A 12,974-nucleotide genomic window follows, 5' to 3' on the forward strand; every position below is an offset into this window, starting at 1 on the left:
AATAGCATGGTATTCTTTCACTGTAATAGCTACTGTAAATTGGACAGTGCAGTTAGATTAACAAGAATGTATGCTTTCTGACAATATCAGACATGTCTATGTCCTGGGAAATGTTCTTGTTACTTACAACCTCATGCTAATCGCATTAGCCTACATTAGCTCAACCGTCCCATGGATGGGACACCGATCCAGAAGAAGTTTTAATCCCATAAAGAATGAGAGACAGTAAATTGGTCTTCCTTTGACCTGGGGTTGATAACCGCTCTTGGTTTTCCTCTTTTCGGGGGACTCTGGGGTTGGAAACCTCTGTTTGTTAGTCCTCCTCTAGCTGCTCAACCACTTTGCGGAGCTTGTCCACTAACACTGTGGAACAGAAACTTGATTACTCAATCTGTCCTGGGTATGATAACACCTCTTAATGATTATAAGGATGGAAATAAGAAACAAGGATAACTGAGAGGACATAAAGGAATCAATACGGACAGGTGTATGTAGGCCTACAGTAGATCATACAGTGCCCTCCGTAATGATTGGGACAGTGAAGCATTTTCTCTTCCTCTGGCTCTATACTCCAACAGTTTGGATTTGCAGGCTGTCAGGTTTAATTTGAAGGTATTTTCATCAATATCAGGCAAACCGTTTAGAAATTATAGCCCTTTTTGCCCATAGTCCCCCCATTTCAGGGCACCAAAAGTATTGAGACAAATTCACTTGTATTAAAGTAGTAAAATGTAAAGTATTTGGTCCCATATTTATAGCATGCAGGGGATACATCAATCAAGTTGGTATATATAAAACAGCAAATGCATCCAACAAATGTGTAGAGTCACAAGCTTCATGCAGTCATTGCATGCTAGGAATATGGGACCAAATACTTAACTTTTTACTACATCAATACACATACAGCAAGTGAATTTGTCCCAATACTTTTGGTGCCCTAAAATGGGGGGGGTCATGTACAAAAAGTGATGTCATTTCTTAACAGTTCACCTGATATGGATGAATACCCTCAACAGTCTGCACTTTAACCCGTTAGGTTCTGAACAGCGTAAAAACTCAGACGATTAGAAAAAGCTCAAATGAAGTTTATTCACCCACTAGGTCATATAGCTGCAAAGACATGTCTACACAAGCATATATATTCATACCTTCCTACTAGGCGGAGTCAACTCCTTGCACATCTAGACAGCCAATACATCTCGGTTGCTAGTCAGGAACTTAATTGTTTCCTCTCACTGGTGTAGTCCTGGCCCTGCCTCGCACTATAACCTTTGTGAGCGTGGAAGTTCATCGGAAGTGACCTCGGGCCGAATTCTTTGCGTCTCCCTAATCCTCGACTGTCCTACTTTATCAGTGACTTAAACCATACTGTTGCTCTTTCCCTCAATCCTTAGGAGCCATGAGATTTAACAATAACATGTTGGCAGAACGTAAACTTTCTGCACTCCCTCGTCAAAGTCCATAACTTTCCATAGACCTAGTTCTTATCCATCCTCCATTGGCCCCAACATATACATTCCTTACACATGTACCGTAATCAATAAGTTCTAGTCTGGTAACATGAAAAAGTATATTTCAAGCTAGAATCCAACACCCGGGAGGAAATGTTTGATTTAAAATCCAAACTTTGAGAGTATAGAGCCAAAAGAAGAAAAACTGAATCGCTGTTCCAATAATTATGGAGGACACTGTGTATCTAGGCCTATTAGTTGTGTGTGTTGAAGGTATTACCTCCTGCCGTTGGCCTTTGGAAGCTGTCATAGGAGCGACAGTCGTTGATCAGTTCCCCCAACAGTTGAGGGCAGTCTTCAGGAAGAGGTTCAGTATATTTGTCTTTACACACCATCTGATACACCTCTTTGTGTGAGCAGTCTGATCAGAAGTACAAGAGAAAACAGAAATGTAATGATACATTTCTAAATATGACAGAGCAAGCACATGCTTAGGAGGGAGATAAAACCCAACCATGCTATTTTCAGATATACAGTGTCATTGATATTGCTGATAGTGTTTGTTACACACAGCCTTGTCACTAATTGACACACCTCTGAAGGGAATCTTGCGGGTTGCAATCTCCCAAAGGACAATGCCAAAACTGCAAAGAACACAACACTTTTAAACAGAGTTAAATTGCAGTAGACTTAGGCCTGAGGGGCCTACATTAGAACAACAGAGACCATTTCAACATTTAAAAAATGCCTTCAGAAAGTGTTCATACCCCCTTAACTTATTCCACATTGTGTTACAACTCGAATTCAAAATGGATTAAATATATTATTTTGCTCACCAAACTACACACAATACCCCATTATGACAAAGTGAAAACGTGTTTTTAGTTCATTAACATAGGTATTCACACCCCTGAGTCAATGTTAGAATACCCTTTGGCAGTGATTACAGCTGTGAGTCTTTCTGGTTAAGTCGAAGAGATTTGCACACCTGGATTGTACAATATTTGCACATTATCTGAAAGGTTCTTCAAGCTCTGTCAAGTTGGTTCTTGATCATTGCTAGAACGACAATGTAAAGTCTTGCCATAGATTTAAGGCGAAGTCAAAATTGTAACCAGGCCACTCAGGAACATTCAATGTCGTCATAGTAAGCAACTCTAGTGTTAAATTAGGTTATTGTCCTGCTGAAAGGTGAATTTGTCTCTGAGTGTCTGTTGGAAAGCAGGCTGAAGCAGGTTTTCCTCTACTCTCCTATAAAAAAAGTTTACAAATTTAAAAAAAAGGTTCCATAAGGGTTTTTCGGCTGTCCCCATAGGAGAACCATTTGTTGGATCCAGGAAGAACCCTTTTTGTTTCTAGAGAGCACCTTTTTTTCTAAGAGTGTAGGATTTTGCCTATGCTTAGCTCTAGTCTTTTTTTATTACATTTTATTATTTTACTCCCTAGTCCTTGCTGATGACAAGCATACCCATAACCAAGTGTTGGAACCAGTTCAGGAAACAGAATCGAAAAATAACTTTGAGGAACAGAGCCTGAAACTAGTGATCTATACAGTTCCGGAACAGTGATCTATACAGTTCCGGAACAGAACCATTCTTTTAAAAGCATGGGAACCGGTTAATAAATGTTATTTTATGCTCCAGGCAATTTTTCCAGGCCCACAAATATCGCATCAAAGTACCTATGCAAAGCCCTCGCTGAGTTTCTCAGTAACAGAGTGTCTGCCTGCCAGCTGATCTTTGCCTGTGGGTGTGCGTATGTGCCTCCCCTCTGAAGCATAGGTTACTATAGCCTCCTGAAGACATTACAAGCATGATTCAGAAATTAGGGAGAAACGTTTCATTAGAGAATGGATTAACCTTTTCAATGCTAGTTAAGGACACTAAAGTCATCACGTTTCACATTGGATTTATTAAACTACAAGAAAGATAAAACGTGTTTTTAATTATAGTGCTGCTCTGCACACACAAGCTTGTTAGCTAGATAGCGTTTCCTCTGATCCAATGTTAAACCAACCTGGAAGGTCAAAGTAATTGAATGATGCTCAGCGCTTCAAGGCGAGCTTCCAACAAAATGTCAGTGTGTGCGTTTCTTTTATTATGATTAAACCATGATGTTACGGCAAAATACAATTTGCTCTCAACAACTTTCCTATGCAGATTAAATTGCTTACCCGCTCCATAGTAAGCTGCTCTATCCGCACTGATTTTAGTAATTTAATGTCGAGCTAAATGTAAAAATTGAAATAAATTCAGAACTTGATTTTGCTGGGCGGAACAGTAACGTAACACAAATAATGGTTCTGTTCAGAACAAAACGATTGGAAAATTATTTTGGTTCCGACTGCTGCCCATATGACATGCTTGAAAATATGGAGTGGTACTCAGTGATGTGTTTTGTTGGATTTACCCCAAACATAACACTTCATATTCAGGACATAAAGTTAATTTCTTTGCCACATTCTTTACTTTAGTGCCTTACTGCATACAGGATGCATGTTTTGGAATATTTTGATTCTATACAGGCTTCCTTCTTTTTACTCTGTCATTTAGGTTAGTATTGTGAAGTAACTACAATGTTGATCCAGCCTCAGTTCTCTCCTATCACAGTCATTAAACTGCAACTGTTTTAAAGTTAACATTGGCCTCATGATGAAATCCCTTCGCGGTTTTCTCCTCCTCCGCAACGGAATTAGGAAGGACACCTGTATCTTTGTAGTGACTGGGTGTATTGATACACCATCCAAAGTGTAATGAATAACTTTGCATGCTCAAAGGAATATTCTGTTTTAGTTATACCCATCTACCAATAGGTGCCTTTCTTTGTGAGGCATTGAAAAACCTCCCTGGTCTTTGTGGTTGAATTAGTGTTTGAAATTCACTGCTCGACTGGGGGAATTTACAGATAATTGTATATGTGGAGCACAGAGATGAGGTAGTCCTTAAAGTCATGTTAAACACAATCATTGCACACAGATCGAGTCCATGCAAGTTATTAAGTGACTAGTAAAGCAAATTTTTACTCCTGAACTTTAGGTTTGCCATAACAAAGGGGTTGAATATTTATTGACTCAAGACATTTCAGCTTTGATACATTTCTAACACAATATTCCACTTTGACATTACAGGGTATTGTGTGCATGCCAGTGACACAAAATCTCAATTTAATCCATTTTAAATTCTGTAACACGACAACATGTGGAAAAAGTCAAGGGATGTGAATGCTTTCTAAAAAAGGTACTATAATGAGTTTGTGATTTTTCAATGGTTGAGAGCGTAGTATTTTGACTTGAAGCTGACCTGTACATCTCACATTCCTTGTTGTACTTATGATTAATACTCTCAAGCTGCTGAGGGGAGCTGTAGTATAAAGAGCTTCTACTGCTATCCTTTGTCCTCTTCAATGACGTATCGGTTTTGGCCAGCTCAAAACCTCCCAGCTACCCATGTATAACAAAGAACAGAACATTACATCCAGATAGAGTACTTAACCTATCACTTTGTAGTGTCAAACACACATGGTTGTGTACGGGGCTGCATTGAACCTCATACCTTCACTCTGTACCCAGCATCTACCAGGAACCTGCTGCTGTTGATGCATCCATGCACTTTAAACTTCTCCTCCGACTGGTGCAATCTACAATTAGAGAGGGATTGGCTAGTCATGACAGCTCAAAGTGATTAGGATACACTTTCTCTTTTATGTGAACTTTTATGAGAGAGGCGCAGACCACTGATACAATGTACCCACTATTTTAGAGAAGATGAAACGCCAGAGCATACTGCATAGTATTGGTGGATGGAAGTTTAAGTAGTTGGATCATAAGCTGCATGAATAGTTTCCAACTGAAAAGCATTCCTCATGAAGCGGGTTGAGATAATGCCAAGAGTGTGCAAAGCTGTCATCAAAGCAAAGAGTCGCTACCTTGAAGAACCTCATAAAATATGTCCCAACACCATAGTACCCTCCAAGCTCGTCATCAAGCTCGAGACCCTGGGTCTCGACCCCGCCCTGTGCAACTGGGTTCTGGACTTCCTGACGGGCCGCCCCAGGTGGTGAGGGTAGGCAACAACATCTCCTCCCCGCTGATCCTCAACACTGGGGCCCCACAAGGGTGCGTTCTGAGCCCTCTCCTGTACTCCCTGTTCACCCACGACTGCGTGGCCATGCACGCCTCCAACTCAATCATCAAGTTTGCGGACGACACAACAGTGGTAGGCTTGATTACCAACAACGACGAGACGGCCTACAGGGAGGAGGTGAGGGCCCTCGGAGTGTGGTGTCAGGAAAATAACCTCACACTCAACGTCAACAAAACTAAGGAGATGATTGTGGACTTCAGGAAACAGCAGAGGGAACACCCCCATCCACATCGATGGAACAGTAGTGGAGAGGGTAGCAAGTTAAGTTCCTCGGCATACACATCACAGACAAACTGAATTGGTCCACTCACACAGACAGCATCGTGAGGAAGGCGCAGCAGCGCCTCTTCAACCTCAGGAGGCTGAAGAAATTCGGCTTGTCACCAAAAGCACTCACAAACTTCTACAGATGCACAATCGAGAGCATCCTGGCGGGCTGTATCAACGCCTGGTATGGCAACTGCACCGCCCTCAACCGTAAGGCTCTCCAGAGGGTAGTGAGGTCTGCACAACGCATCACCGGGGGCAAACTACCTGCCCTCCAGGACACCTACACCACCCGATGCTACAGGAAGGCCATAAAGATCATCAAGGACATCAACCACCCGAGCCACTGCCTGTTCACCCCGCTGTCATCCAGAAGGCGAGGTCAGTACAGGTGCATCAAAGCTGGGACCGAGAGACTGAAAAACAGCTTCTATCTCAAGGCCATCAGACTGTTAAACAGCCACCACTAACATTGAGTGGCTACTGCCAACATACTGTCAATGACACTGACTCTACTCCAGCCACTTTAATAATGGGAATTGATGGGAAATGATGTAAATATATCACTAGCCACTTTAACAATGCTACCTTATATAATGTTACCCCTACATTATTCATCTCATATGCATACGTAGATACTGTACTCTATATCATCGACTGCATCCTTATGTAATACATGTATCACTAGCCACTTTAACTATGCCACTTGGTTTACTCATCTCATATGTATATACTGTACTCGATATCATCTACTGTATCTTGCCTATGCTGCTCTGTACCATCACTCATTCATATATCCTTATGTACATATTCTTTATCCCCTTACACTGTGTATAAGACAGTAGTTTTTTTGGAATTGATGGTTAGATTACTTGTTCGTTATTACTGCATTGTCGGAACTAGAAGCACAAGCATTTCGCTACACTTTAACATCTGCTAACCATGTGTATGTGACAAATAAAATTTGATTTGATTTGATTTTGATTTGCTTAACCCTTTTTTGGTTACTACATAACATATGTGTTATTTCATAGTTTATATGTCTTCACTATTAGTCTATAATGTAGAAAATAGTAAAAATAAAGAATACACTGGCATTCTCTCAACCAGCTTCATGAGGTAGTCACATGGAATGGATTTCAATTAACAGGTTTGCTTTGTTAAAAGTTAATTTGTAGATTTGAGCCAATGCATTTGAGCCAATCAGATGTGTTGCGACAAGGTAGGGGGTATACAGAAGATAGCCCTATTTGGTAAAAAGACCAAGTCCATATTATAGCAGGAACAACTCAAATAAGCAAAGATAAACGACAGTTTATCATTACTTTAAGACATGAAGGTCAGTCAATATGGAACATTTCAAGAACTTTGAAAGATTCTTCAAGTGCAGTCACAAAAACCATCAAGCACGATGATGAAACTGGCTCTCATGAGAACCGCCACAGGAATGGAAGACACAGAGTTACCTCTGCTGCAGAAGATAAGTTCACTAGTTACCAGCCTCAGAAATTGCAGCCCAAATAACTGCTTCACAGAGTTCAAGTAACAAACATCTCAACTGTTCAGAGGAGACCGTGTGAATCAGGCCTTCAAACCACTACTAAAAGGACACCAATAAGAAGAGACTTGCTTAGGCCAAGAAACACAGCAATGGTATTAGACCGGTGGATATCTGTCCCTTGGTCTGATGACTCCAAATATTTTATTTTTGGTTCCAACTGCCATGTCTTTGTGAGAAGCGATGTGGGTAAACGGATGATTTACGCATATGTATTTCCCCCCATAAAGCATGGAGGAGATGGTGTCATGGTGTGGGGGTGCTTTGCTGGTGACACTGTCTGTGATTTATTTAGAAGTTAAGGCACACTTAACCAGCATGGCTACCACAGCATTCTGCAGTGATACGCCATCCCATCTGGTTTGTGCTTAGTGGGACTATTATTTGTTTTTCAACAGGACAATGACCCAACACACCTCCAGGCTGTGTATGGGCTATTTTACCAAGAAGGAGAGTGATGGCGTGCTGCATCAGATGAACTGGCCTCCAACAATCCCCCGACTTCAACCCAATTGAGATAATTTGGGATGAGTCGGACAGCAGAGTGAAGAAAAAGCAGCCACCAAGTGCTCAGCATATGTGGGAACTCCTTCAAGACCGTTGGAAAAGCATTCCAGGTGAAGCTGGTTGAGAGAAAGCCAAGAGTGTGCAAAGTTGTCATCAAGGCAAAGGGTGGCTACTTTGAAGAATCTAAAATCTATTTTTATTTATTTCACACTTTTTTGGTTACTACATGAATCCACATGTGTTATTTAATAGTTTTAATGTCTTCACTAATATTCTACAATGTAGAAAATAGTAAAAATAAAGAAAAACCCATGAATGAGAAGGTTTTCTACAACTTTTGACCGGTAGTGTATATGAATTAAAGAAAGAAAGAGAGCGAGCGAGCGAAAGAGAAAGACTTACTCAACTATAAAAAATGTATGATAGACCGATTCCTTAGTTAAAATGGTATCAATATAACACAAAGATATGATAGAAATGGGGCTCCGTGCGTCATGTGTAATAGGTGTACTGTCTGGTTTCATGTATGTAGGGCACAAGGTAAAGAGATTCACTTATATAGTGGTACTGTATAACTGTAGGTAGGTTGGCATTTATTGTCACGATTTTTGCCCTGGAGGCAGCTCTGCAGTGGTCACTAGCTAGAACAGTCACAAAGACACAAAATCTGATTTTAAACCTAACCTTAACCACACTACTAAACCTAATGTCTAAAAAAATACCTTCAATCAAGATCAAAAAGCAGCTTGCCCATCTAGCCCATCATTACTGCCTTTAGGTCAAGATTCATGACAATAAACATCAACCTGCTACCTGTAGAGGCCCTGTGCTGCATCCAGACTCATGACAATAAACATTAACCTGTTACCTGTAGAGGCCCCGTGCTGCATCCAGACTCAAGCGAGCCTTTCTGTCCCAGGGCAGCTTCCTTTGGGAATCCAGAACCTCTCTCAGACTGCCCTTCTCACAAAACTCCATGACAATGAGGAAGTTTGGATTGGGTCCTGCGGGACAACCACGGTAGAGAAGAGGATTATTAACTGCAACAAGGGCACATCATCATCACATTTTGAAATGAGGCGGCAGGGTACCCTAGTGGTTAGAGCGTTGGACTAGTAACCCAAAGTTTGCAAGTTCATATCCCCGAGCTGACAAGGTACAAATCTGTTGTTCTGCCCCTGAACAGGCAGTTAACCCACTGTTCCTAGACCAGTTAACCCACTGTTCCTAGGCCAGTTAACCCACTGTTCCTAGGCCAGTTAACCCACTGTTCCTAGGCCAGTTAACCCACTGTTCCTAGACCAGTTAACCCACTGTTCCTAGGCCAGTTAACCCACTGTTCCTAGGCCAGTTAACCCACTGTTCCTAGGCCAGTTAACCCACTGTTCCTAGACCAGTTAACCCACTGTTCCTAGGCCAGTTAACCCACTGTTCCTAGGCCAGTTAACCCACTGTTCCTAGGCCAGTTAACCCACTGTTCCCCGGTTGGCCATCATTGAAAATAAGAATTTCTTAACTGACTTGCCTAGTGAAATAAAGGTAAAATAAAAAACATTTTGAAATATCCTGCAATCACATTGTGATTTGATCCCATCTTATATTTCTTCAGCAATTATTACACATACTATAAAACAAATACAGAAGCTGACTCACCGTTCTCTTCCTGGACACAGATCCCAAACATTCGCAGGATGTTTGGTGACTCAAAGCGTTTCATAGTCTCCACTTCCTTTTTAAAGACACTTCTCACCTGACTGTGTGGGACACACGTAACCCATTAAACAAATAGATGTTTAGCACCGAAGCTGATATTACAAGAACTCTTTGAGACGTCCTGTATGCTACGCTACATACCTCAGGCTTGTGCCACTTGAGTAGGCGTATCTTTTGATGGCCACTGTGAATTTGTTGTACTCTCCTTTGAATATCTCTGAATTGTCATTTTTGATGAAGGGCTCTTTGGGCACGTCGTAGATCAGCTCCTCTGGCTTGATCTCTCTGATGTCTTCATGAAAAATACTGGGCTTCATTACTGTCAATGGGAAACGCACAACAAAGTCACTGAGATGGCAAGTCACATAGGCACATCAAACCAATAACACAGAGAACTGAAGGTATCACAGCACAACGTCACGCAAAATACAGTGCGAATGGAGAGACCTGATGTAGGATGCAAAACTGAGCCGATAGGATATACTCACACAGTCTCCTTTATCATCGGACGCAGGTTGAAATCAGTAAGAAATTAGAAACGGCGACAGTTACAAGTACAGTTTGTAATGACAATTAATCTATAGAGGCTTACTTACAGGTTTCCAACATGGCTTTGATGTCTTTCACGTCTTCTTGGGTGGAGTCCACTTTCTCATGCACTGTGTCCACACTTTCCTTCGTGTCCTCCGCCAGAGACAGTAGCACTGTGGGACATAACAGTAACACACACACACACACACAAATAAATTTGGGGTAGTCAGCAGGATCAACAACTGGAGCTTTCCCTACCTGCTCATACAGAGAGGCCATTCGATTGACCTTGCACTGAAACGGCATGGTAGAGCTATCTCACATTTCTGCAGCTCCAGACGATCACTCTCCCTGTCAGCCTCATCCTCTCTCCATCGTGTCGTCTCTCGAGACTCCTGAAGTAGATCGTCACTCTGATCCACCTGTAGGGCTAGCGACAGCCCCTGAGCCGCATCATTCAGACGCTCATTTAAACTCCCAAAATCATCTCCCTGGTCGTAGGCCTTCAGGATGCGCTTCAGGTAGCTGGCGCAGGAGTATTTCTTAACCACGTCCTGGGCATTTTCCAGGGTGAGTTTGAGCTCGCATAGGACATTCTTCACAAGGGAAGGCTTTTGCCCCAGTCCCTTCACCTTGACTGCTCTCACCAGCTCATCCAAGGCTTTTATGCGCTGAGCCAAACGCTGACAGCGCTTCTTATTGGCTTTCACTTCACTACATAGAGAGTAAAGCGTCTCCGCTATGCCCAAGATGGGATCTATGATGTCCATGGCTGGAGGGAATAGAATGGATTAAGAAATGCATTAGACAAGACAAAAACTGACTTGCCTTATTATACATAACAACTAAAAAAATCACAACAGTCATACAAGTTCTGGAGACGCCTCTCTCACTTCAGCTAGACATTATATGTGTGTGTGTGTGTGTGTGTGTGTGTGTGTGTGTGTGTGTGTGTGTGTGTGTGTGTGTGCAGGGAAGGCATTGTTACCACCTAATTACATAAATAATAAAATCCAAAATGGATACATCAGGTTTTCTGGTCATTTGTAACCATAACTTCGTATTTCCATAGCTACTTTGGCACTGAGTAATGTCAGTTAATGTCTTTTGAACATTAGTCAAGTAGAGGAAGGGAAACTTGCTTATCTCCGAGACACATCCGATGTGAGACTAATGTGCCGTTTTTAAGCTCTTGTGAAAGCTGAGGGAAGTTTATTTCATTTGGCCTTGATTTTTAAGTCATGTTCAGTTGAGCAATCAATGAACAGCAGCAGTTATGACAAACAATACGGTCTGATTCCCCAGACGCAGGTTAAGGATGTAGCTACCCCTTTGTGTTGGCTGGCAACCCCTGCTTAGGATCATTCAAAGCAATAGCATCTGTCTTAGCCATTCCAAAAATCACAGAACTGTAATTCTACAACCTAAACTGTTTTTCTATTGCCTCTAGGAGGTAACTGAATAACAAGTGCTGACAAGGAAATAATTCGTAAACAGCTCATTTCAATAGACTGCCTTGCTCTCGAGAACCCAAGAGGGGGTTACAGCTTTCCGTCTTGGGTTCTCCGCAGAACGTATGGACCACAGCTGGATCTCTGCGAACTACTTTACCTCCATATCACACCAAAAATAATTTCACAAAAGCAAAATATACACTTACTGTAAACTGTTTTAACACAGTTGCAGCTGACAGTATTTTTCTGTTACACACAGGTGATCATACAGGGATGATTTCTGTATTTTGAAAGTTAGATATCTTGAAAACTTGATAGCTGACAAGCTAAACATTTTGGGACTATGTCAACAACGGACTAAAGAAACAAATACAAAAATATAGTTTTGGGGTGGATTGCAAGCGTGGCGTACAGACGTTTAGACAGAGCATTTGTGCAGCGTCGGGGAATTTCCCTCAGGCTGCAGACAGCTTCGTGAATAGACGGTATATGTTTACCGTCTATTGAATGGGCTATAGAGCCCCCATATCACTAGTATGAGTCACATCTGTCGATTGGTTGTATTCTTTTCACACTTTCCAGCATCTATCAATGACAATCAGAGGTTCTCGCTTTTCAGAGGAGACAGACACACTAGTGAGAACTTTCGATGAATGGTTTGAGTAAAAGGCTAGGAAAAAGCAGGAAGCAGGAAAAAGCAGGAAGCAGGCTATAAGACAAATCACACGCAACAAGCACTTGTTAATGTCCTTAACCTAAAACCTATTGTACGTTTGAAATGGAAATTACCTTGAGTGACTGTTGTTGGTGCTGTGACATCTGAAACTGAAAGGAGATCACACCCTTAGTATGCAAAGGTTTCTATGGAGCTCCTCCCACACCACCACTAGAAGAGCTTCTTTTTCTTCTGTGGGTTTTATGGCAAACTACACCCAAAAAGTTGTATTGCCACCACTAACTGGATGGTTTGAAAAAAATTTAAAATAATGATAATTTTAAAAAATCCATATGTAATCCACCCTAATAAAAATAGTACATTGCCAAAACAAACAAAACTCCCACTTCTTCCTTCTTTTAGTTCTCCATATCTCCCCTCTCAGGCTCTAGGACCTGAGAGGGTGGTACAGCTTGTGTCAATATTGCATGTAACTCCTTCGCTGAGAAATCCTTCAGCCCCAGGAACCTCTCCGCCACAATCACTATGATTTCTATCTTCCTGGGCCTTCTCTCCACATTGGCATTGCCATTGATTACCATACCTATAAAGGCCAAAAAGTCCACCTTCTTAATCTTTAAAATGTCAGGATCCTGCTGGTGAAAGGCAATCCCTGTATCCTGCAGTGTAGGCCTA

General features: G+C 41.7%; 1 protein-coding gene across 2 annotated transcripts; it reads right to left on the reverse strand.

The window, feature by feature from the left end:
* Positions 1-101: 101 nt before the first annotated feature.
* Positions 102-12,519, reverse strand: LOC112218188 (mixed lineage kinase domain-like protein). 2 transcript variants are annotated; one of them, XM_024378779.2, is made up of 11 exons: positions 12,413-12,519; positions 10,492-10,941; positions 10,235-10,342; positions 9,780-9,957; positions 9,579-9,679; positions 8,794-8,929; positions 5,003-5,087; positions 4,751-4,890; positions 2,046-2,095; positions 1,732-1,872; positions 102-363 (listed from the first exon to the last, which is right to left on the reverse strand). In XM_024378779.2, the coding sequence occupies exons 2-11, from the start codon at positions 10,937-10,939 to the stop codon at positions 314-316; spliced, it is 1,437 nt and encodes a 478-aa protein (XP_024234547.1). In that variant the 5' UTR covers positions 10,940-10,941; positions 12,413-12,519; the 3' UTR covers positions 102-313. The 2 variants fall into 2 exon arrangements, 1 of the variants encoding a protein (XP_024234547.1); XR_006079327.1 differs by lacking the exon at positions 2,046-2,095.
* Between the last annotated feature and the right edge of the window lie 455 nt (positions 12,520-12,974).

Source organism: Oncorhynchus tshawytscha, linkage group LG19 (genome assembly GCF_018296145.1).
Source record: "Oncorhynchus tshawytscha isolate Ot180627B linkage group LG19, Otsh_v2.0, whole genome shotgun sequence".
Lineage (NCBI taxonomy): Eukaryota > Metazoa > Chordata > Actinopteri > Salmoniformes > Salmonidae > Oncorhynchus > Oncorhynchus tshawytscha.

Bases quoted from the DNA above. Each gene is read 5' to 3' on its own strand.
- LOC112218188 (XM_024378779.2), bottom strand. From the start codon at position 10,939: ATGGACATCATAGATCCCATCTTGGGCATAGCGGAGACGCTTTACTCT. The intron at 2,096-4,750 runs GTCAGCTTCAAG...TGTTCTTTGCAG, and splicing joins AAGGAATGTGAGATGTACAG to TTTTGGCATTGTCCTTTGGG. The intron at 364-1,731 runs GTAATACCTTCA...TCTGTTCCACAG, and splicing joins CCAAAGGCCAACGGCAGGAG to TGTTAGTGGACAAGCTCCGC.